Genomic DNA, 24,473 nt, shown 5'->3' with positions numbered 1-24,473 from the left:
TCCAGCTTCTTGGCAGCCACCCTTTGAGTACTGGAACATGCTAATAAGGTCTCCCTGAAGCCTTCTCTTCTCCAGGCTGAACAAACCCAGTTTTCTCAGCCTCTCCTCACATGGCAGGTCCTCCAGCCCTCTGATCATCCTTGAGGCCTTTCTCTGGTCCCTCTCCAGCCTGTCCCATCCTTTTTGTAGAGCAGGGACCAGAACTGAAGACAATGCTCCAGGTGTGGTCTGACAAGCGCCAAGCAGAGCAGGATGGTGACTTCTTTATTTCTGCTGGTGATACCCTTGTAAATAAAACCCAGAATAGCCAAATCTCCCTCTTGTTAAATTAGATCCTCACTGGTTCTGGCCGAAATGCCAAGTTACAGTTACAAACTGCAGCCCTGCTGAGAAAAATGAGATTCCCAGGCAGGCTTTTGCACTGCAGCTCCACCCTTTGGGGAAGAAAGCAATGGAAGCTGGACTCTAGGCAACGTGTGCGTGACCTTGCCCTGCTGAGCTAACAAGCAGTTATCTCAGCTCACTGCTGTAGGGAAGATCTAATTGCATCACACTCCGTGCTGGTCGGACTTGCCATTTCCCAACCTGCCCGAGCTCGAACACAAACATCTTTTGCACAGTGCTTGCTGTCTTCACTGTTTCAAAGGCAGTTTGGTTGGTGGCTTAGCCTCAGGCAAAGTCTGCTTTGCAATTTGCTCAAAAAACACATTTGTTTAATTTGCTTGTAGCTGTGGGAGCTGCCAATAACACCCCTTTTGTTTAGCCACAGCTGAGCGCTTTGCCATGAGCACGGGCAGTGACTGCATTAAGGACAAAGCAAATTTCACATCCTGCGTGTGTACTAAGTGAGCATCACAACCCTTAAATTAAACATACACCTTCGTTTTTATCTGCCTGCCTGATTTTTATGCCCAGCTTCTGTTTTGTTCTGGCAGGCAGAGCAGGAGGTGGCATCTGTGAGCTCCTGCCGACCATGCTTTTCATCCTGTTCCAGCCCACAGCTGGACGTGGGGCAGGACTCCCAGTCCAACAGGGGCTGCCTCACTCCCACCACAGAGAAGCCTGGAAGTGGACATTCCCAATCCCTCCTCCAGTGCCTATGAGGGTGATGCCAGAGCCTTCACCACTTTTCTTGGTTCTGTCAGAGATTCCCATGGATCCTGAGTCCACCAGCCCTGCCCCTCCAGTGCCCTGCTGCCTGAAAACGCCACCCATCCTGAGCAAGCTCTTACAGAGCCTGGTCACAGCATCAGACTCTTTTTTTACCCTTCAAATTCCCAATGTTAAGTGCTTGTTTTAAATCGTGTTTGTGTGTGGATCTGGCCCTCTTTTCTGGTGCCTGAAGGGAGGCAAGAGCACACGTATCATGTGCCCTGTGCTCTGGCAGGTTGGGCAGTGAACACTGCAAGACTGGAGCAGCTCTCCTGTGAGGACAGGCTGAGGGAGTTGGGGTGATCAACCTGGAGAAGGAGAAGGCTCCAGTGAGACCTTAGAGCACCTTCCAGTGCCTGAAGGGCCTCTAGGAAAGCTGGGGAGGGACTTTTCACCAGGGTGTGTAGAGATGGGACAAGGGTTTAATGGTTTTAAACTGGACAAAGGGAGATTGAGGTGAGATTTTAGGAAGAAATTCTTCTCTGTGAGGGTGGTGAGAGGTTGCCCAGAGAAGCTGTGGCTGCTCCATCCCTGGAAGTGTTGAAGGGCAGGTTGGAACTAGGTGATCATAAGGTCCCTTCCAACCCAAACCAGTCTGTGATTCTATGACACCAACACTTGCACTCACCTTCCAGACAGGACATTTTGTATCCCCATGTATGTAAAACCTCACTCCCATTACATTCTTTTTGATGGATTCCAGGAGTTGAAACCAGAATTTATCCCTCCATGGTACTTCTTCTGAGACCTCATGTAATCCAAGTACTTCTTCCCATGACAGAGCTACCTAAATTGCTGGCCAGGTGGCAGAAGAAAGGAACTTGCCCTGGAAAAGCAGCACAGGGCTGCCAAGGTGGCCAAAAAGAGCAGACAAGAAAATGGAGGGCTACAAGTGCCTCCCTTCAGCTGTGAAGGAAGAGCTTCTCTGCACGAGGTGTGCAGGTAGCATCAGAGAAGCAAGGAGCTGCTTTAGTTTTACTCTCTCTACTAGACCTTTGAGCTGAGCTGCAGTGTATGAAGGACACAGTTGCAGATGCCTGTAGGTTCCCTCCAGCTTAGAAGAACCATAGATGTTGCAGGCACTGCTCCAGATCAGTCATTGCTCCCAAGACTAAGAGTTAAGGCATTGGGATCTTTCAGATTAAGGAGAGTGAAAACATCCCAAAAGCTGCTCTAGAGGATCCTCTGAAATGAGAAAACCAGTAGCTCACAAACAATAGAGGAAACTCCAGGGAGCTTGTCAGAACGAGCATGAATCAGTATTTCCTGAAGTTTTTCCCCAACACGCTTCTTGAAAACTCCTTCCCAGTATCACTGGTTATCACAGAATCAGAGAATGTCAGGGGTTGGAAGGGACCTCCAAAGATCATTGAGTCCAACCGCCCTGCCAGAGCAGGACCAAAACCAGGGCAGGTCACTCAGAAAGGCATCCAGACAGGTCTGGATAGTCTCCAGAGAAGGAGCCTCCACAGCCTCTCTGGGCAGCCTGTCCCAGGGTTCTGTCACCCTCACAGGAAAGAAGTTCTTCCTCATGTTGAGGTGGAACTCCCTGGGCTCCAGTTTGAATCCATTGCCCCTCATCCTATCCCAGGGCACAAGTGACAAGAGCTTGTCCCTGCCTTCTTGATGCCCTCATGTATTGATAGACGTTAATGAGATCCCCCCTCAGTCTTCTCCTCTCTAGACTGAACAGCCCCAGGTCTCTTAGCCTAGGTGCTGATAACATGCCTGATTAACAGGAGCCTGCAGGAATTCAGCTGAGCCAAAGCAATGGTTTTGAACCCTGGACAGTGTCAAACGTGCTTTGAGTGATACCAGATTTGTTTTATATTATGCTTTTGCCAACGACACTGCACTTGTCTCCTACACCATGCCAAAGCAGCCATTGATACAGCTGCTCTTCATGCATTGGTAATTTTAACATAAAGCCTCTGCATTCAGCTTAAGAAGTGGTAGATTTTTTCTTTTCCCAAAGCTCATTTTAGTCCAACTGGGAATGAGAACTGTAATTAGAGTTCAACAACACTTTGCTGTCCTACTATCTTACACGTCTGTCGAGCAGACTTTGTGCTCTGGCAGGTACAATAAACTGAACTGCAGCTGCACTCATCTTGCCTTACTAAATTTGGCAGAACTAAATAGGAATCAGCCCTGAAAAACATTTCAATGGCATTTTGATCTAAACCAGCATGTGCCCATAAAGCCTGAAGAAGCTCATGTGCTGCAGCTGATCAAGAACAGCACAAACAGGAGCTTTGAGGGGATGGGAACAGCAGCGCATTTGGAGCAGCACTGATCCAAGGTCTGATTTAAATAAATATAAACCATCTTTTTCTATCAAATAATTAATTGAGAAGGAGCTCATATTTGAGGGAAACTAACCCAGAGCTGTGTGGCAGAGGAAGCAGGTTCACAGCTCTTCGGGCTCTGCAGCATGTTCTGTCCATCTGCCACCTCTCCCGGATTCAGGGACTGGCACTGCAGCCAACTTACTAAGCACCATCAGCACCAAATTTTGCAACGTGTTTGAAACTACAAATGTAAGGCTGCTTGAGAAGCCAAGAATCCAGGGATACAGAACTCATTTTCATATTTAACTTAGTAAAGCTATAGGTCCCAATTAGTGTGGAGCAATTGCAGAGTTTTGGTTGCAAAACTAGTTTTATCTCTTTCTTCCTGATTCCCAAAGGTTTCTTTTGTGATTAGAAACCCAGAACTCTTACAGGAGAGATAGAATTGGTCCCCTTTTATTCTCAACACCCCACCCAGGAAAGCCCTGCAAGCTGCCAACAGAAGTGACCCTCCTTGGGGCTGTGCCTCTGCATGGGTCTGGGGAAACTGTGTGTACCTATTCCTGCTGATCAAAGGCAAAAAAGAGTTCTAACCAAATGAATGAAGCGTGTAAATAATAAACTGAAAGGTCCATTTTTGCTTAAAACTATTTTGGTATCAAAATAAAAACCATCTCTCCCAAGATCACAGATTCACACCTGGCAGTGAATGTAATATTTAGCACACCTGACTGAAATGAAAGAAAGTGTATTTCCCTCTCAGTTGGTCTAATACCCTTGAGAAACCTTCCCTCTTGAATTCTATTTCTGGGTTGATTTTTCATAAACATTTGTGCTGCTCTGAATCCTGCAGCTCCCCTAAGAGGGCTTGGAGGGATATCTTGTTTTAGCTCTCACCTGTGCCTGGCTCTATGCAGACACAAAGGGAGCACCTGCAGTTTCTGAGAAGGAAATGTGCTTATCAAGGCAGTGCAAGCACAACTGCAAAAGAGAAGCAATTAGTTGGTTGTGCTTTTTGTGGCTTTTTAATTCCTATTAAGAGACAGCAAAACCATTACATGGTTCTGTCATTATTCTTGCATCTCTAGGAACATGAGATGTGCTTGCTGATCTTCCTTTCTCTGCTCTTTAAATTTGAGCCAATCAAGTAATCAGGAGTGCAAGCAAAAATAATAATAAAAAATAAGGATATGGGAGAGATGACAACAGTGGGACTACAAGTGATGCCAGGAGTTTCATAACAAAAATGCAGGTGACAAGATCAGGGATGCAGGGGAGAGTTCCACTGCATTTACAAGTCCATGAGACAAGAAACCCTTTTTCACCCCTGCCAGGAGAAGATGACTTACTTGGGAAGCAGAAGCATCTCACAGTCAGTGTTAGAGACAATTACAACAAAGCAAAATCTACAACAGAGAACCTGCAAGTCAAAAACACTCCCTCTGGCCTCCCTCTCAATACCTGATGGAGCAGGAAGCTGCTCACACAGACAAACTTTAGGGATGTCATTGTGCCACCCGACAGCACTTTTTCCTGTAAGGCTCAATTTTTAAACAATCTGTTTGCATCCACATCCACTTGCAGACAGGGACAGGAACAGCCCAGAGGCCACCTTGCTGAGCAGCCATGGAGGAGAGGGGAAGCCCCACGCAGAAGGCAAGAATCAGTCAAGAGAAGGGGGCAATGGGAGCTGCTGGGGCAGGGTGAGAGGGTGGAGCTGGGCCAGGAAAGGACGTGCTCTCCTGAGATGTGGCAAATGAACACCAGAAAACATGAGGCTGAACCCTCCACGCCTGCACTCAGAGGAATGTGAAGGGCCCTTCTCTCTGTGGTGTTCAAAAGCAAATGTATTCTGGCTATCTTGCAAAGAAACCCTTCTCTTCAGATGAAAGCAGGGAGGGCTGGTGTCTGCCACCAGGACATGTTTCCCCTCTCAGGCACAGGGACCAGATCTAATGCTTTGATTCTTACAAGTGGGACCGTGTTGACTTTGGTGGCAAACCCTTCTCCTCTCCCCTTCTTGTCTGCTCCACTGCTCTTCCTCACTGTTTAGGCAGCAATTTCTCTTCACTGCTCCCCCTGGTTTCCCTCAGATCCCTCTGCTTCCTCCTGTCCCTCCTGCCTTGCCACAACCAGGTCATTGCTCTGCCTGCATTTCCCTGGCTTTCCAACTGCAGGGCAGTGAGATGCTGAGGGAAACTAGGTGAACAGCTGGCAGTGATCAAATGAGCTAAAAGGTGATGCTTCTCTCGTTCTTGCTCAAGGAGTACTTCTGGTTTAGTAAATGGTGAGTTGCACTGATGCATCCCCTTCAGCTCACTAACTTACAGCTGTTCTGGGGAGGAAGGAGCTCCTTAGCTCCTTGCTCCACGACAGGTCGCAGAGCAGCACCTTCCAGTTGCAACACATGTCCTGCCACACAGGTTTGGGATGTCCCCCTTATACATCACTTTTCCTTTTTCCTCTTCATACCCGTTGGGGGAGAACTGAAAGCTTCCATTTGGAAGCTAATAATCACAATCCTAAATTGACCTAATAGACTATGGTCTATGGTGACAGACAATCTAAGAAGCAAAGAGTAGACAGATGAAAAGAACAGGCTGCTAAATTTCACTGAATTGGAGAAGTCCATTAATACTGAAGGTCTCTGAAGGCTCAGCACCACCAGTTCTGCTTCCTCAAGCCAGAATTCCAACCTTTTAAATTCACTATCATCAGAAAACCTAACTTTTCTTCCATTCAAATGAAGTAAAAATGCACTGCTGTTTCATGAAGTTTCAGTTAAAGTAACTCATTTAAGGAGTTTGATTCTGCTGAAAGTAAGAGTGTGATTTTGAATGATTTAACATCATATTTTAAAAACCCTATGTAAGTCCCCAGTTATATGTTCTCATATCCACAGGACATCTCAATTTACTTTCTCTCCTCATTTATTTGTTCAATTATTCCTGCACTATCACTGACAACAAGCTCAGTTACACTTCATGCAGTATCATCCACTTCACTGCAACAGTGAAAACTCAAACTCCTATATAATTACCTTCTACAATACCATGCAACTAAAACCAGTTTGGTACCTAGCTTCTGAGTTTTGTAAAACTCAGCAGTGATTTGTGGGTGAGAAGTTCCTCAGTGCTGTGTTATCTAGCTCCAGGAGGGCTCAGCACTGCAGCTCGGGAGCAGGTCCATCAATTCCCTGCCAAATTCCAGAACAGTTCACCAATTCACTGGTATCCAACACCAGACCTGGCAGCAATATCAGAGCAGTGCATTAATTCAGTGTCACATAACTCTAGAAAAGTGCACTCAAAGTCACCTATCTCCAATGTGCTTCATCATTTCAATGTCACCAAAGTCCACAGTGGTGCATTAATTCCGTCTCATCTCCTTCCACTGCCGTTCATCAAGTCAGTGCCCTGAAACTCTGCAGTAGTATTTGACCTGGCTAAAACTCAACAAGGGCAGGGAGGGATGGGACCAGGGGGAAGGGTTTCCAGCTGGAAGAAGGAAGATGGAGATGAGATATGAGGGAGAAATTCTTTGCTGTGAGGGTGGTGAGAGCCTGGCCCAGGTTGCCCAGGGAAGCTGTGGCTGCCCCATCTCTGGCAGTGTTGAAGGGCAGGTTGGATGGGGCTTGGAGCAGCCTGGGCTGGTGGGAGGTGTCCCTGCCCATGCAGGGGGTTGGGACCAGATGGTCTTCAAGGTCCTTTCCAACCCAAACCAGTCAGTGAGTCTGTGCTTCACAAGGGTGTTTTTGGTCAGGGTGAGCCTGCTTGTTTCCAGTGCTAAAGATGTGCTCTATGGTTAACACTGTGCAGAGGAGAAAAAAGATCCAGCCAGCAGTGAAAGATCTGGCCCAAGGCTCATCCTGGAAAAACTGGGACTGCAGAACAAATGACTTGAACTCAACTTACATTCCATTTGAAATGAGATGAGGTTATACTTTCATAGCCTTTAAACAAAAGTCCAGTTACTTGTTGCCCTTCTCTCAGTGGAATAGTCCACATTTCTAGGCTTCTCTTCATTGCATCCATGATGCTTCTTAGGCAGAGCAGGGAAAAATTGAGACCCACAAAGACCAAAAAATACAGAAAAAAAGAACTTGAGACAACAAACCCTGTTTGATTTTTTCACTAGGGCCCAACTGTGGATTAAATAATGAGTTGTATGGAATAGGACAGAACACTAAGTGAGCCTGACATTTGAAAGCCAGACTTCCCAGACCTTTTCCTTAGAGGAAGGGTGATAAAAATCATCAAAAGACCTTTCAAAATTTTTTTATTAAAAAAAAGAAAACCACTAAATGGGAAAAAAAAAAGAAAACCCTCACCATAAGGCAGAGCTGAAGCAAATCAGTTTGTACACAAACTCCATCCTGGCTAGAGGTGCTGCAAAGAACCTTCTTGTCTTTGTCACAGCAGGTCCTTGCCTCCAGCTGGCTCTCAGTCAGGGGTGCAATAAACCCCACTCAACTCTCAGGGGTGCTGAAGGAGCCTTTTTCTTCCTGTCACTCTTGCTGAGTGTCTGCTCCCCATTCTTCTTGGCAGAGTCCCAACATTTGTTACCATCTCACCAGCCCAGCAGGAAAGAATTCTCTGCTTGGGCTGTGTAACATTCTCATGAAAAGTAACTGTGACATTCCACACAAAAAGCCCTAATTACACTAGGAACGTTCAGTTTGTGCCCTCAGCACTCTGCTCATACATCCATCTCCCTCTTGCCTGTATCAGGGAGACCTACAACTGTGCAACACTGACATGATCTGTGAGGCTTCAGCTCAGGACTCAATCTGCCCAATCCACAAACGCACCCTGTGTTGCTCACACACCATCATCACCCCTGAGTGTCTGATCACAGAACAAGGTCAGTAGCCCGAGTGCAGTGAACAACACCCTTAGAAAACTAACAAGACAAATTGATGTTGGAAAGAGGTCTAAAACTAAGGATTTCCAGACTTACTTTTGGAAGGGACACGCAGATTGGATCGTACCACTTGCAAGGAGTCGGCTTGAACTCGGAGCTCGTAACTTGTCACACTTTCATAATCCAGAGGCTTTTTGACTGAGATCACACCTGTTCTGTTGTTAATAGCAAACACATCTGAAAGCCAGCAAAACCAGAAGTAACTAAGATGCATAAACACTTCTTTTCAATGCCTGAGTGCTTCTATTTTAGTGACACTAATCTCTACCCTGGCTTTGGAAAACCCTTCCTATTCCTCCCCCAGGCCTCCAAAGCCCATTGAACTTCTCTCTGAAGCTCTTTGATGGAGCACAGCAGCTCCATCTGACTTGGTGCTGGAAAAAACAGCTGGAGGACACACTGCCAAGACAAACAGCCCAATGTCACAAAAAAAGGAGGATAGGACAGGGAATTCTTCCACATCCCCCTATATAATTTACTGTAATTAAGTGCTCAAGGGCAGGTTGGATGGGGCTTGGAGCAACCTGGTCTGGTGGGAGGTGTCCCTGCCCACAGAGGGGGGCTGAAACTAGATGGTCTTTAAAGTCCTTTCCAATCCAAACTGGTCTATAATTCTATGATAATTTTGCTTAGCTATTTCAAGGTGGATCATGGAAGGTAACCAAGAGGGATGCAAATGCAGCAATGACATTTTGTTTGAATGTCAAGCTTTAATCTAATAAATACCTGTAGCTACAGCATGGCAAATTCTATAATGTCTTAAAACAGATTTCTAAGAAGCACAGCTCCATCAAAGCTATTATGCCATGGATTCACCCCATGTGAATTTTTGCATCAATGAGAATGTCATTGTATTTTAATTTCTATTGAAATTCTGCTTAATCATGGCTTCATAATAGCAGCCCCTCCTGCTTGTATAGATGAGCTGGGATTTCAGCTCAGCAGCTTTCTTTCTAACCACTGCTTCTTGGAGACTTGAGACAAAATACTAGCAGTCAGCACAACTACTAAGACTGTAATACTAATACTTACCCTCTTCATTTCCAGAAACAATTGAATAGACAATTGTCTGGTTCAAGGCAGCTGCTGTAACAACAGCGACCACGGTTCCTTTGGGGGCATTTTCACTCACTGGTGGGGGTCTGCAGAAGTGAACAGAAGTATTTGTGTTATCATCCAGTTGCCTGAACAGCAGATTGCTGAAACTTACTCCCCAGGTTAGCAGTTTCAGCCAGCTATTAGGCTGCCAAAGTGAGAGGATCTGTTATTACAGAAAGACACATTAAAAAAAAGCAAAGGTTAAACCTGCACCTCAGAAAAGGCAAAAACCAGTAAGAAGTCTGACCAGTGGTGACTATATCAAGAGAAAATGGTTCCTTGAGATGGGAAATGGAAAAGCAGGTGAATAAAGAGTAAAAAATAACAGAAAGACAAGAACCACCACGGACTGATAAGCAGGCAAGTAAAATTAAGACCATATTACTAAGCATATTTTATGCTACTCACTTCTACTAAGAAAACCCAGTAAAGGCATGCAGGAAAATTCATTAATAGATAAACCTCTAGTATTTAAACAGCAACCACTGTAAAGCCTTCTCCACAGGATTTTCTGCTCTTCAGAAAGATCCAAAAACTCTCCTGCCAAACCATTTTGCTACTAAAGCCAAGATGCTTTTCAGGGAATCAGCTGCAACCCAAGTACACATACACAGCTTGTGAGTATCCAGGAACTTGTTTTGGATTGACTGAGCACTGTGGCTCATGTCAAGCAAGAGAAAGCAAAGATTACACTCCTGGCACTTCAGCATCTCATCTTCTTCATACCCTACACACACTGAAAAGTGAGCATCTCATATTCAGCACAGTTTCCTCATGTATAAATCAGGAGTTTCCTCCTGAAACAGCAAGAATTTACTCTTCCTCTCCTATTGTTCAAATGCTCCTTCCTTGGAACATGAGTAATGTTTTGAAATGCTGTTTCATCAAGGAAACTGTAACTACTTCAGAATGAACAAAGAGTCTGTACCAATGTATTTAAAACAGCAACATAAGCAATTTCAACAGAGAGAAGCGAGACTAAAACACAGATGAGAATACATTGAGATGGTCTCCTAAATAGAAGCAGAATCTAAAAAGCATTATTCTGTTGTGCACTCATCTTCAAAATCCTGCCAAGAATCTAAACCTGCTGTCATTTCAGAGAGTATTTTTGGACTTCCCTCTTTCAGCCTCCAGGTATTCTTCACATACTCCATCCCATACCGTGTTTTCCCATCCCAAGGCCAGAACCTCAGGGTGCAATCCTAACTTTGCACCCAAGCCTTTACCATCACACAACAACAGACCAACAATCAGCCCTTCATCTCTGTCTTACAAACTTCTTTTGGGGGATAAATATTTGGTCAAACATCCTAGAAAAAGTTCTAGATAACAGCACTTGATATAGGGAATTATGAAAATACAGTGGGTAAATTACTCATTATTGATTGGTGGGGGAAAGCAAAAAAAAAAAAGAAGACTTTTGTTAGGTCTTTTGAAGTTTTGAAGATTTACTTGCCCTGATGCTTTGCAGCTTTTCTGCAGCAACTGGCTGCATGAGTGTAGGTCAGAAGTTTACTTGTACCTCTGCCTCTTCCCTGGAGTTGCTATTCAGACTGCCTTCCCCCTGACCCTGGGCTCTCTGATTCCTCCCTTACTTTCTCCTAAGGGTTATACTTCTGCTCTTTCCCACTTCTTCTCTCAGCTTAATCCAACCATGGCACCACACTGCTGGCTTGGCTGCTCATGCTCCAGCTTACATCACCTGGAACAAAGATGCCAAAGGCCAACCATACCCACAGCCCAAAGGGTCAAGACACACTCTTCCTTCCCTTCTTGTAACATTTTCCACTGCTGTGACTGCTGCTTTTGGTTTGCTTTCCTGTGGAGGGGCCAGTCTCTTTTGAGATTAAAATGCTGCCTCTCAGCATGGTGAGGCAGTAGCTCTGCTGTGCAGCCCTAGGCTTTCCACTGTGCAAAAAAGGGGGAAGAAATACTGGTCCAGACTGAGCCACCCTGGATCATGGAGTGGTGACTGTACTGAACACTGACCTCCTAAGCTTTTTACAGCAAATGATGATGGTAAGTTCACTCTGACTCAAACAGGCACAGAGCAGATCCCTCTGGCTCCCACCTTTCTGCCTCCAGTATGCTATTAGCAGCAGAAATAAAATTCCTTACTGCTGCCTGATTTATTAAGCTGTAAAACTAGTGCTATAAACTGCTTATTAATGTGCAGGTTACCAATGCAAAGGTTAATCTCAGAGACAGGAGAAAAAAACCCAAAAAACTGTCAAACCTGAAAGCATTTCAAGCTGTAGCTCTTTTGATAAGGTCAGAGATGCAGGCCAGCCAGGTAAATAAAGAGTCTTTTGATGTTACATTATGTAACATTAGTTTCTTTTTCTTCAGAAGGCATATAATTGGAACAAAAAAGCCTCCTGCCTGTGTCTACACCCACCCCACATTTCATCTGAAGCACACTTCAGTATATTCTTTCAATGGAAATGGCCTTGGAACTCCCCCTCTGCCACGGCTGACTGCAATGAACTGGCAAATCAATATCAATTAGCAAAGCAGCTCTTCTGTTTGCTAGGGGAGGCTTTGCAGAGCCTGAAGAGCCACAGGGACTGCATTGATTCCCCTGCCCTGGTGTCACTGGGGGGGTCAGGCTGCACGGGAGCATCTGCTGCATTCAGACACACAGCTGGGCTCTCCTGAGCTGCAGAGAGGTGAAGGGGCAGAGCAGATAAAGGTGCTCAGCTGACAAGACACTGCTCTGTGCCCTGCACTACAAGCTTAAGGAGCTTTCTCTGGGGAGAAGTTAATTATTTCCCAATTTTTGAATGACAAAGATTTACAACAGTGCTTTTTTTTCTTCCTTCTAAGTGGTAGACACACCATTTGGACCCATTTTTGGGGACAGGAAAGGGCAGATTTAACTGAAGTAATTTTGCATCATGGGGTTGATAAAGGCTGGCGATTTTTGAGAGAAGACATGAGTCCAGCAAAGCAGAGCAAACTAATCCCAGCCACCCAGAGAAGGCTTTGAAGACTGTCAGGGTAGAGACAGGGATGGAGCTGCTATGACTCCCAACACATGATTAGGATTCAGAGCATCTGGAGGGATTTTCGCCTGATGATGTTTGCAGCACCTTATTAAGTGCAGCTGCCAATCCAGCTATTTCCCTGCCACCACAGGCTGTGCCCCTACCTGACAGCACATTTCTGTCACTGTCACACTACTGCTGACTGATTGGAGGTATTTTTAATGAAAAGGTTAATTTTGGAGCTTATGAACAAAGCACCTTCTCAAATACCTGATTCCTGATCTTCCCTCTCCAGCTCTTACACGTGTGGGTATCCACAGACACACAGTCACTGAAGACAAGCAGCCCCCCCTGCATTAATATGATAACCTACTTGTACCCCACAACTCTTAGGGGGCCTCCAGGAAAGCTGGGGAGGGACCAGGTTGTCCAGGGAAGCTGTGGCTGCCCCATCCTTGGCAGTGTTGAAGGGCAGGTTGGATGGGACTTGGAGCAGCCTAGGCTGGTGGGAGGTGTCCCTGCCCATGCAGGGGGTTGGGACTGGATGATGTTTGAGGTCCCTTCCTACCCATTTTATGATGATTCTATGAAATGGAACAAACAGTAATTAACACAGCCCTTAGCCACCTCAGCTGCAACTCAGCCTGCCCACAGTCCTCCTCTTCCTTTCCCAACACTTCTGCAACAACCACCTGTTTACCACGACAAAAGAAATAAATTTCTATACCAAAGTTTCCTTCATTCATATGGTATTTCTCCCTAACCATCCCAGCAGTGTGAAATGTAGGTTGGTTCACCTTCACTTTCATGTTTTCCCAGCAATATTAATGGTATCTTGATGGCATCCAGGATGGGATGGGTACCAGGAGTTCTCTTTAGGAATGAGAGCAGCAGCTGAGAATGTCCTTTGTTCAAGCCAAGAGCAGGAGAGAAGGACAGGGGAAGCAGGAGTCTGGGGGGAAAAACCCAAACCACGTACACCAGGGATTTGGAGGGGAAGGGAACACTTTTGGGTTGTGGGCAACAGTGAAGTTTCCAAAGCAATTTTCTTACTGATTGACTTATTTGTCTCTGAAGTGTTGCTCTAAGAAGTAATTTCAGAAGTCATCACTTGTTTTCTGTAAGTAAAAAGGCATTATGCAGGGAATCAAGATGGTTCCTAAATGAAACCATGTGCCAAAGTGCAGCATCTAAACTCCTGCCTTAGATGCAGCTGTTTTTTCAGCAGGCTCCTTGTGAGCTGCATTTCTTTAAGCCTCTGTTCACCTGAGTTTGCTTTCTCCCTCCCTCTCAAAGCTCACTGCCATTTTAACTAGTGCTCAGGTAGGGGTTGTTTCCCACTGCATGTAACAGTTTTGGGTTTGTCCCTCAACAGTATTTGGTTAAATGAGGGTAGATTTTGAGCATTCTTTTGAGTAATTGATTTTCTCAAGTCTTACCACTCCTTCTCCCACCTTTCCCATCATGGAATTCACATTTTATGAATGGAAAGACATGCAAAAGAGTCAATACCACTGGCAACATTTTTTGTGCAGCATTTCTGAGGTGTGTGGGGGGAAACAGTCAATATTTTCTTCACACTGAAGCTTGGGGGAATGATGCAGAGGTTCCAACATGCCTTTTTCATTTGCCTCCCATGTCAGTTGCAGCTTGGCTTGAGGAAAACGGGTGATTTTTGCCTTTGGAGTCAATATTTTCTTCTGGTACTTACTTTGGGATTATCATAAAAATACAAAAGAACGTTTCAGTGTGTCATTATAAAAGTCAGGAGATGAAATTATTTCTACAGCAGATGCTGAAGCATGGTTTGCCACTGAAAAATCAGTGAGCAAGGTAGCAGATGATTACAGTGGAGTAGAAGGAGCATCTTTTTTTCCTGGTTCTCCTTGTTCTTTTAGTGCCACATGACATTTTGTTAAATGCTCTACTTCTCTTTATCAAATGAACAGGAAAATCTAATTTTCTGGGGATTTTTTCAATGAAATATTATGGTATAATGAATCTAGCTGCATGTTAGCTGACTTTACCAGGAGAGGTAAGCATGGAGTCCAGGTCCCTGTGGGGAATACCCCTTGGTGTGCTTGAGGGCCAGAGCATTACCCTTGGAATTGATCCAATCAGCATCCAGCTTCTGACTGATTCAAGGGCGGGAGAGTGTCCTAAGTTTATTTTTTTTTTTCTCCCTTTTTTGGCTTCTGCTGTAATCCTGACACAAATGTTCATGTCTTTGTGTCCTTAGCTTTAATTTAGGAAGACTGGTGGGATCACACAAATGCATTATGTCTGATGACAGAGTTCACCAGAACAAAATCTGACACCTGGTTTAAAAGATACTAGGTTATGGGAGAGCCTCACCGTAATGATATCCAGGCTCCCTTGTCATCTGTTTTAGAGATAAATACCATGAAAAGGTCAGAATGTCCTGAACCAATTTCAGAATTGAGACAGAAAGTACAGTAAGGAATACATGGTCCTTTTCAGGACACTTTGCTTGAAAAATACATCTAATTAAGAAGAAAATACCCTTTTCCTGAAAAAATGAATAAAGAAAAAAAGAATCACTGTCTCTGTCAGACTGTTCAGATGGTTGCAGCTGCACATGCTGGAGGCTGAAAATTTGAGAAATCAATCAATGATTGCTCTAAAGTGTGGGTAGGTGCTTCTTTCAGCTAAGACAGAAAGTCAAGGCATTGGTGAGGGGATGAAAAGAGCTGCCATCATGATGGTTACTTCCTGTTTCTTTACTTTTTATTTGCATGCCCCAGTTAGAAACTTGTATTTTATTTTTTTTTCACAATTTTTAAGACTCAGCTGCATAGCCAGATCAATTTAAGTGTTTTGTTTGTAAAGCTTTTTTTAGCTATTTTAGTTTCTGTACAATTTCACTGTTACCTCCTATCACTAGGTACTCTAATGCTCTGTCTACACTTGACTTTTCTGTGGAAAAATAGAGAAGTTCGGTTGGTTTTAATGTCTTACAGAGCTTCTTTGATGCAAAGCTTCAGACAGGCAGAAAAAAAAAGCCAAATTAAATCACTTGCCATGAGCAACCTCCCCAGGGCAGTGGTCCCAGCACCAAGCCTGCCTGAGCTCAATAAGTGTTTAGATGATGGTCTCAGGCCCATGAGGTGATTCTTGGGGTGCCCCACACAGGGACAGGAGTTGGACTCAATGATCCTGATGGGTCCCTTCCAACTCAGAATCTTCTATGAATCTATGAGGAGCCCCTGCAAGAATGGGTACCCTGCTCAGAAACATATTTCAGGTAAAAGAAGGAAGAAGAGCTTCACATAAACTACCCTTGAGTGTTAAAAGTAGTGAAGGCCAAAACACTTCAAGAAGCTGTAAAGTGAGAGAAGACAACGAGATGATTTTACCAGGGGACATTATAAGGACATTTTAATCAAGTTGAGCTAAGAATCTTAGCAGTGTAACAAAGAAATAAACTATTTAGGTTCTGAGGCATGACTGTGGATCTCCATGGACTAAAATATACTCCACAAAATAGAGTTGACTGAAGTGTGTCACACAGAACTCATACACATCACATGACTGAACTTCACTACTAAACCAATTTTCCAATTTATTATTGGGTTTGCTGGTTTTAAATTTACTTCTTGATTAAATCTCAACTTCATGCTTCTGGAGATAGAAAAGGTTCGTGGTGAATTTAAAGCATATTGGATATCAGGCAAATGGAAAAAGGGATGAGAGTCTGACATGTCTAGCAAAGGGGGAAAAAAGCAGAGAGAGGAAAAGTTAAAATTTAACATTGGACATCAGGACTATTGATGCCCTGCAGTGTGTTTGGTTTCTGTTCAGTCTAGGTTTCCCTCTCTGATCAAGATATGGGTGAGGTATAGCTAATGAAAAGGTATTATTTTTTTACAATTTGAGTCCTTTTCAGTGTTTTTGTATATAAAGAATGACTATTTTAATCCTCTTGTTCTTGTTTGGGACCAATATTGAGGCTGCTACTTTTTTACACTTGGCTGCCTTGGAGCCCTCTTTTCCCACCATGGCTTGTGAGGAAGGCTTTAGGGTGTCTTCACACCAGTTCCTGACTATACACATACAGATTGACCTGTTCCTCTCCTGGAATAACTCATTTATCTTAATTTTTTTGGGTTTTTTTTTGTTTTTGTTTTTGTCTCTGATGCATTGCAAAGAAGGAGAACTGAATTAGCAGGATAATCACAGTAAGAAAAGCACAGCTGCTTCCAGAAGGCCTCAGGTGGTCCTGTGCCAAATGGCACCTTTTTGAAGAAGGCACCAAATTCAGAGAGATTTCAAACATGAAATGCTGCTCAGACCCTCAATGCCTTTGTGCAGGATTCCCCATTTCACAATGCTTGAACAGCAGTGAATCAGGGAACTGGGAAAAACCTCTTAGAGTAACACTTCAAATGACTCCTGATATGCTTCCATAATTTTGTTTTGTGGCATCCTAGGATATGTAGTTTCTGGCTTGGATGATACCTGCCTGCACTGTTGATAGATTCAATTAAGTGGAAACCATCATACTGGATCGTCAGCTGAGCGAGAGGTCCCACATGTCACACATTTTCACTCTTTAACATTTTCACAGTAGAATGTTGTTGCTAGCAGAGAAATAAAATGCCACACTACATTTATATCAAGTAATATCCTCAAATTTGCGACTTCACATCTTTCCTTGTAAATTGGAACCCAACTTCAGATGGCCATACAAGTGGACTGGGGATCTATAATGCAATGCTAACAGAAGCTCAGGGTTGCCAGCATTTTCCTGTTTCTACTCTGAAATGGCTCAACACCTGTTCAATGTGCCCACAGGCAATCATTAGGAACCAATGATGCTGCCTTTGGTTAACATTTCATTTCCTGCTAGAGCAGCACATTTCTATTAGCAACGACCTTCTAGTTAGAGAGGATGTGGTATTTATTAATTAACAAAACAAGAATAGGATACCAAGTCCCTTTGAACTGTTACTTTTTTTTAAATGAGAAGGGACTCATGAAGAGGACAGGCTTGCTAAAAAAAGAAAAAAAAATTCTCTTTATATTCATCTGAGGTTTGTTTCACATCTGGTCTTCACTGTTCCGTAGCGCTACTAATTATGATCTGTTAATTAAAAAATGAAAGTGCTGCCATTACCTGCTTGGGAGAAATGGAAACTTCTGGACCAATTACTTGCTGTGGAGTTGAATCAAGAGGTGATTTGGGTGGAGTAGAAATAATAGCTTGGGAAACAGCTGAGTGGAGACCCAGCAAAACCCCCCTGACTGCCCATCAGCCTGAGGGGACGTGTGGCAAGAAGAGCATCAGTGTCCTCCCCAGGCAGCAAAAGGTCAGGCAGGCTCAGAGGTGAAGCAGCCATCTATAATTAAATGTCTGCATGTTACAGGCCTTGATTCTTTTTGATTTTTGCCTCTTCACACTTTGTGTTTTTGCGGAACAAGCAGATAAGGCTGGGTTTGGGAAACACTTCAGCAAGTACTGCTGCTTTCAGCTGGCTCAAAGCCACATGTCCTGCCCATGACAAGGACAGACAAGGAGCCAAGGAGAGGAGGCTCCACATCACTAGTGCAGCTAAACTCTGTGGCTTCAGGTGGAAGATTCAGGCTAGGAGCATCAGAATGGCCCGTAGTCCCAGGTAAGTGTTGTGAAGGTGGTTGGGCTCACATCTAAGGACAGACCAAAACCAGATCTATGGGAGCTGCAGCCTCTGGGTGTCCCCAGAAAATGGCCATGTGCCAGAAGCACTAGGCATGGAGCATCTGGCCCTTCTTAACTGCAGCCTGCAGGCCCCTGGGGTGGCATCTTCACAAGCTGCTGGGCCAGATGGTGGAGACCTGGCTGATGCTCTGCTTCTAGCAGGGTGTGAGTGGGTGGAGGGAGGAGGAATGTCCTAAGGCATGGTGTCCCCTGGCTGCCACAATGCCTGTCCTTGGCTTGCCAGTTCCCACCAGAAGAGCTGGCTGGTGGCAGCAGATATCCTTCTGATGTACTTTAGCAGTTATCCATCTCAGTTGCCAGGTAGGAACTATGTTCTATCACTCTCTTGTCACAAAACAACTGCTCCTTGTCATATTCTATGGTTCTCTGAGCTTCCCTTTGCTGCTGTGTGTGTACAGCACAGCAGCACTTAGAAGTATCAATCCAAGCAAAGAAGGTGGGGGGGAAAAAGAGTCTAAGGAATTTGCCCCAAATTATGGAACAACACAGAGGGAGAGCCAGTGAATAAAATGCAGATGTCTGACTCTCACCTACTTGACTGCTGCCTCCTGTGGCAGTCACCTGGAGACACAGATGATTATCAACCAAAGCCTTCCTCAGCACCAACAGGACCCAAGCAGGGACCCTAGGGTGCTGCTGCACTTCTGACTGAGCAGAGAGCTGCCAGGCCAGCAGCTCAGGGCAGAGCTGCACTGTCTCCCTGCCTGCCCAACACAGCTATGCCTTCTTGATCACACCACCTGGTTCCCTCTCTCCTACTCCCTGCACTTATTTCTGACTCCTAGTACCTGCTGCAACTGCACAGGCAGCTTCATTCTATAGGACTGTTCAGCTGTGACATTCTAAATACACAGACCTTACATTTGTAAAACAGCTAGGAAATGCTGGAATAATCCAGATTATAATTATGCAAGCAAAGATCAATACTAATTCATTCTCAATCCTGCAGAAATTCTAGTCTCCACATCCAACTGCTTATCATTTTGCAACCATTGCTCTGGGCTGACATGTACCCTAAAGCTACAGCACATCAACTGAAAAATAAGGTTGTACAAAACCTGCCAGTTTCAGCTTCCATCACTGTCAAGGAACCAAACACAAAAGGCAGTTTATAGTGTGACAATCCCTGAAAACCTTAGAAATCAAAACTAGCCCTGCTCCAAAGTGTCTGAGAGTCCCAGAGCTGAACTGAAAAGTTTTGAGGTTCTTTTAATTTAATTTCTGACATGGAAGAAAATGCCCCCAAAAGATGAAGAGGGCTTTTGTGCCCATCAGAGAATTCAGCAAGAATGGAGCAGCATGATTTCTTTGGCAAGAGAAACTAGGCTGTTCACCTAATCCTGATGAGTTCACAAGAAGATAATGTGGGTTATTCAGTTGTCATCTAAGGGTACTAGGGGATATGAGTCACTTTAAGCTTTCTTCATTGTAGTGAAATAAGTGTTCCCATCTCCTGGGATAAAACTGGAGCTCAGGGTAGCCTCAGGGAGTGTGAGCTCAGCTGTTTTTTCAGAAGGCAATGTGAACTCTGCTTGTGTTCCTGAACCCTAGAAAGTCTCTTCTCACTATCCTGCAAAAAAGAGGCTGTGCTGGTTGACCTCAGACCTGCAAGATGCCTCTTCTACATGGCAGAGGTGGGTCACACCATGCCCCAAGCACTCCTGAGGCTGGAGTGACCCAGCACTGGGGCTGCCCTGCAGCCTCTCCCAGAACACACTGCCCAGGGTCACACCTGTCACCAGGAAAAACTCAAGAACAAGCTCCTGCAAGGTGAAGGTCATTCAGAATAAAGTTATAAACAAAAAGGATACCAAGTGCATTACTAATTGTGTCCCTAGCAGTGAAGTCTCTTTCTCTGCTCCAGCCCCCTGGCTGGCTCCTGACCCTATGTCCATTACTTTCTCTAATTGATCTCCCAAATGGGGAATATCTTGGAAGAGTCTCACAGGTATCATATTTTCATGTCTTTCTGTTAAACACAGCTGTGAGGGTTTTTTCTCCTCACAGCTATACAAACAGGACCTGTTCAGGTTTTTTTTCTTGAAAATAGTAACACAGAAGGTTAAGTCTTTGAATATTATACAGAAATTGCATGTGTTCACATGACAGCTGAAATTACAAAACCAAATGGCAACATTTTTATTTAAAGGTCTGCCTTTTGCCACATTACTGCACTACCTGACTTTTGAAAAATCTATGTGCAAACCCCATTATATTCTGATACTGATTATGCTGCTACATTTGTCTCAAGAGCACATATTGCAGCAAGGCTGTAACTTCTTGCTATGGGGAGCCTGTGTGCATCCACCCTATTACTTCTTGTTACTGGGATGTCAAAAAGTGGTTATGAACACATTATCTGTAGCAAAATTTAACAAACAAATCAGCCTGTGCACGCTTTCTTTTTATTTTTTTCTTTTTACTTTATTTTAAGAAAATTGGGTTTATTTTACTCAATGGTATGAAGGTAAATTATCACATCATGACTCTATAGCAATAACAACTACTATCATCTGCACTTCTGAGGTCCAGTCTGAATTCTCTCACGTCCCACATGAATGGTGTACAGGCTCAAAACACACTTAACTTGGAGCCCCAGTGATCACAGCTACACTTTGAATGCACAAAAGTTATTCTTATCCACATAAGTGACATTGTCAACAGCTTCTGAGAGGGTAATTTCAAACAAACCTCTCCTAGGTGTCCTTGTCACCTACAGCCCAGATCTTTCCAGTTAGAGACAACCTGTTAGGATGGCAAATTGCACCACTCTGATGTGATTAGGGAATGGCTGGCTGCCAAGTCACTTCTGGCTAAGAGGAAGAAGCAACTCTAAAGGATTTTGCCTCCCTGACTTTGTCAAACAGGAGTGCTGCAAAAGAGCCCTGCATCTAATTTCAAACACAGAGTATTTTCACATCTCACAAATCGCAGACTAGGACTGAAACAGGAACTGATTTCAGCTTCAAAACTGAGAGTTGTGGTGGGAATGAATGGATGTTTTACCTGTATTCATCCTGTGTAAACCGTGGGATCACTGAAGGCTGCAGGACAGCAATTTCTACAGTAGTGGTGTTGAACTTCACAGGATCCCCATCATCATACGCAATGACCACTAGCTGTGAACAAAACAGAAAATCACTCTCTTATTATAGGCAAGAACATTTTTTATCTTGAATTGCAACACTGCTTGTGTTTTCAGAGTCTCACAAGTTGAATGAGATCTTCTTTCACTGGAAATCCTGCAGTGTGTAAGAATAAAACTTAGAGGAAAAAGGTGACAGCTGTTGAACTGTCTGCTAGAAAACTTACAGAAACACAGTACACTGCAATTCAAATGCAAGTCTTCTACAGATACCTCTTCAAAACACACCACCAGGGAATTCCATTCTCCATCTAGCCACAGACAGTCCTCACAGCACTCCACAGTCAGTATCAACTTCATTATTGGCATATAGTTCAGTTCTACATTTAGGTATTTATTATTGAAACACCACGTGTAATTACTAATAAAACAAAAGGTGCTAGGTAATAATTCTGTGTTACTGAGATTAGTATCTAAAATTGTCTGATAGCAAATAAAAAAAATAACACTACCTTTCCCCCATCCCCCCCCAAAATCCTCTCTTAAAAGATCCTCTGTACATTAAAAAACAGACAAGACCAGGAGGTGTTTCTCCAAAGGGGGCCTGTTATAAATCTTTGACTTCTCTAATCTTTTTCCGTTGCTTATTTAATCTGTGCTTGTCTGCTGGGATAAATAGGTTCTCCTGTTTTCACCTTCCATTGGAAGGAAAGCTATCTGCTAGCAAAAGGATGAGACTGCAGATGGAGTAATGGACAGTTTTCCAGCTTTCCCTCTCTAAATTTGTCCTCATTTCAGAAGGTCACTAGATGGAGCAGGTCAGCACCTCATTCTAGCAAAGGGTTTTCAACTAATCTCTGTGAGTCCAAGCTATTCTCAGAAGAGGTCAGTGAAGAGACAGCTTAAAAGGAAAGAAGGCTTCTTTTTTCCCCAGCCAATATATTAGGAGCTCACCAGTGCAAGACACCATAATTTCAGAAAGTGTGAACATGTTAAAAATTAACTGGAAAAAAAATAGCAGAAAATCCAGTGAATGGCACAAGCTCAATGGTGTAGACTCAAACACCAACTCAAAGTCTCCACATTTCTGATTTCTGTGCTTCTTCCCTAAGCATCCACATTCTCTGAGAAGTAATGCTTTGCTCAATTTACCACTGGTCTGCCCTAATATAGAGCAGTCTTCATATAGAAGTGTAGCTCTGTGACTACGTGCACATCACCTGTGTGTTAAGTATCACAGCTTCAGGAAACAGCCACAGAGAAGTAAAAATCAAAAGTGCAACAGAAGAAAAGCTGCACTCTGGTGGTGTTTACCCAGAGATAATGATCTCTGAGTTTTACTTAGTTAAAAACTGAAAAGGACTCAATTTAGCACTGCCCCAAGTTCCTAAAACAGTGGCAGCATTACAATGCTGCTCAAACTCACAGTGCTGCTTGATGGGATACTCAGAAGTGGGAAACAGTGAAGCAGCTTTTTCCGCATACAGGAAAAGTAGGCAAACATACCTCTCTTTAATCCTCATTTCAAAAAGAAAGAACGGAAAGAAGAAACAAAACACACCTCAAAGACCATACTGAAGGTTGGCAGTTTCCAAGTAAAGAAATGACACATAAACCCCCAAATATTGTAGATATATTGATATATTTTGGCTTACTTAAGTTTTCATTTTAAACTACCCCCTTGCATTTATGAGGGAAGATCTGCCCCGAAGATTTTTAATAAAATCATAACCTACTCCACACTAACTGCAATTGAGACCCTTCAGGAACAGTAGCAACAGAATAGCAATTTAATTCCCCTCAGAGCCTGTGTTTTTACATGACAACTCTTGGAAATGGAAGTCCCAATGTATCCACCACCACAGTAACTTTCTTTACAAAATATTTCACCGTTCTTGCAAAGTTCTCACAAAACTGCTGCACTGACAGCCCTGCTGAAAACAGATCAGGCACTTTCAATAAAATGGAGTTTCCTTCAGCTGCCTTCCTGCTTCCTCTAACAGCAGCAATCACATCTATGACAGACATTTCTGAAATCAAAAAGGCACAAAACATGGCCAGGAAGAAATGAAGGAAGTAAAGAAACCAACAGGATAAAAACGTCATATCTTTTTAAACCATATAAAGCAATACAGGGAAACACAGAAGTAAAAGGAATGTCATCAAACACAGGCAGCATTTCCTGACCACACACAGCTCTAGGAGTTCATACCTTAAACACTGTGCTTGGCTGCTCATTCAGGTTCACCCGGGTTACTACACGGCCTGAGTCTTCCTCCACGTCAAAAATGCTGGCGCTGTAAGGGAACTGGGCCACATCCACCTTGTACCGGACCCGACTGGCTGGTGTGTCCTGCCAAGAGAGAACAGAGCAACTTGCACACCTTGGTGTTTTCACACATCTCATTGAGTTAGTAAAGGACACGGGTGTTCATCATCATCAGATCGCCACGAACAGATCTTGCTGTTTGCCTTCCTCATGATTTGGTTTGTTACCCTCTCACCTCCCCCCCAAAAAACACCTTATAGGGACATCTGGGAGGTCCAGTAAGAAAAATGATCAGAGGCTTGGAAAGAAGAGAGCTGAAAAACCCATCTACTTAAATACAGACAGAGCAGGGGTCTGGCCTATAACTTCTGATGGTTTTGAACAACAGAAGATGGGTATGGCTTAAGGCTGGTTAATACCCCTTGCAACAATCCTTTAACATGTTATACAAACTCCTTTGAAGTTCAAGAAACTTCTACATGCTCTGAAAACTCCAACACTTACATAGCTTCTCCTGACAGATGCACTACCCTGCTGCTGAAAATGGGAAGTTGTGTGTTATGTTCTTTTCTGAAACATCAGACCATAGGTCTGTGTACAGGACAGTCCAGCCTATGTGACATTCACACTCTTTCAGAGGAAGCTACATGGAAACAGCTCTGTGTAGCTTATGCAAACCTGTCGTGGATCCTAAAGGGACTTTTCCACATACAAACCAAACAGCAGAACCTGAAGGACCTGGCTCTTAGGGACATGGTTTAGTGGTGAGCTTGCAATGTTAGGTCTAAGGTTGGACTGGACGATCTTGGAGGTCTCTTTCAGCCAATAACATTCTGTGATTGTTTTATTTTTCACCAAAGCTGAGTGATGAAGAACTGAGACGTTTAAAAATCCTCATCTCTACAGAATAAACCACATGAGATTACAGGGCCTGCAGACTTCCAAA

At 43.9% G+C, this 24,473-nt stretch overlaps 1 protein-coding gene across 1 annotated transcript in view; it reads right to left on the bottom strand.

Annotated features, from left to right (window-relative positions):
- The window catches only part of LOC104394598, a gene marked incomplete at its 5' end in the record, with an annotated part of 82,560 nt that extends 58,949 nt beyond the window's left edge, over window positions 1-23,611 (bottom strand). Inside the window, 4 exons of the mRNA XM_010004211.1 lie at window positions 8,403-8,543; window positions 9,399-9,508; window positions 21,180-21,292; window positions 23,471-23,611. Coding sequence (XP_010002513.1) covers window positions 8,403-8,543; window positions 9,399-9,508; window positions 21,180-21,292; window positions 23,471-23,611 — 505 coding nt within the window. The remainder of the gene's footprint in view (window positions 1-8,402; window positions 8,544-9,398; window positions 9,509-21,179; window positions 21,293-23,470) is intronic.
- Between the last annotated feature and the right edge of the window lie 862 nt (window positions 23,612-24,473).

Source organism: Chaetura pelagica, unplaced genomic scaffold, assembly GCF_000747805.2.
Source record: "Chaetura pelagica isolate M959 unplaced genomic scaffold, ChaPel_1.0 scaffold1248, whole genome shotgun sequence".
In the NCBI taxonomy this organism is placed as follows: Eukaryota; Metazoa; Chordata; class Aves; order Apodiformes; family Apodidae; genus Chaetura; species Chaetura pelagica.
The sequence above is the reverse complement of the archived record's forward strand: the minus strand, read 5'-3'. Positions and strand labels throughout refer to the sequence as shown.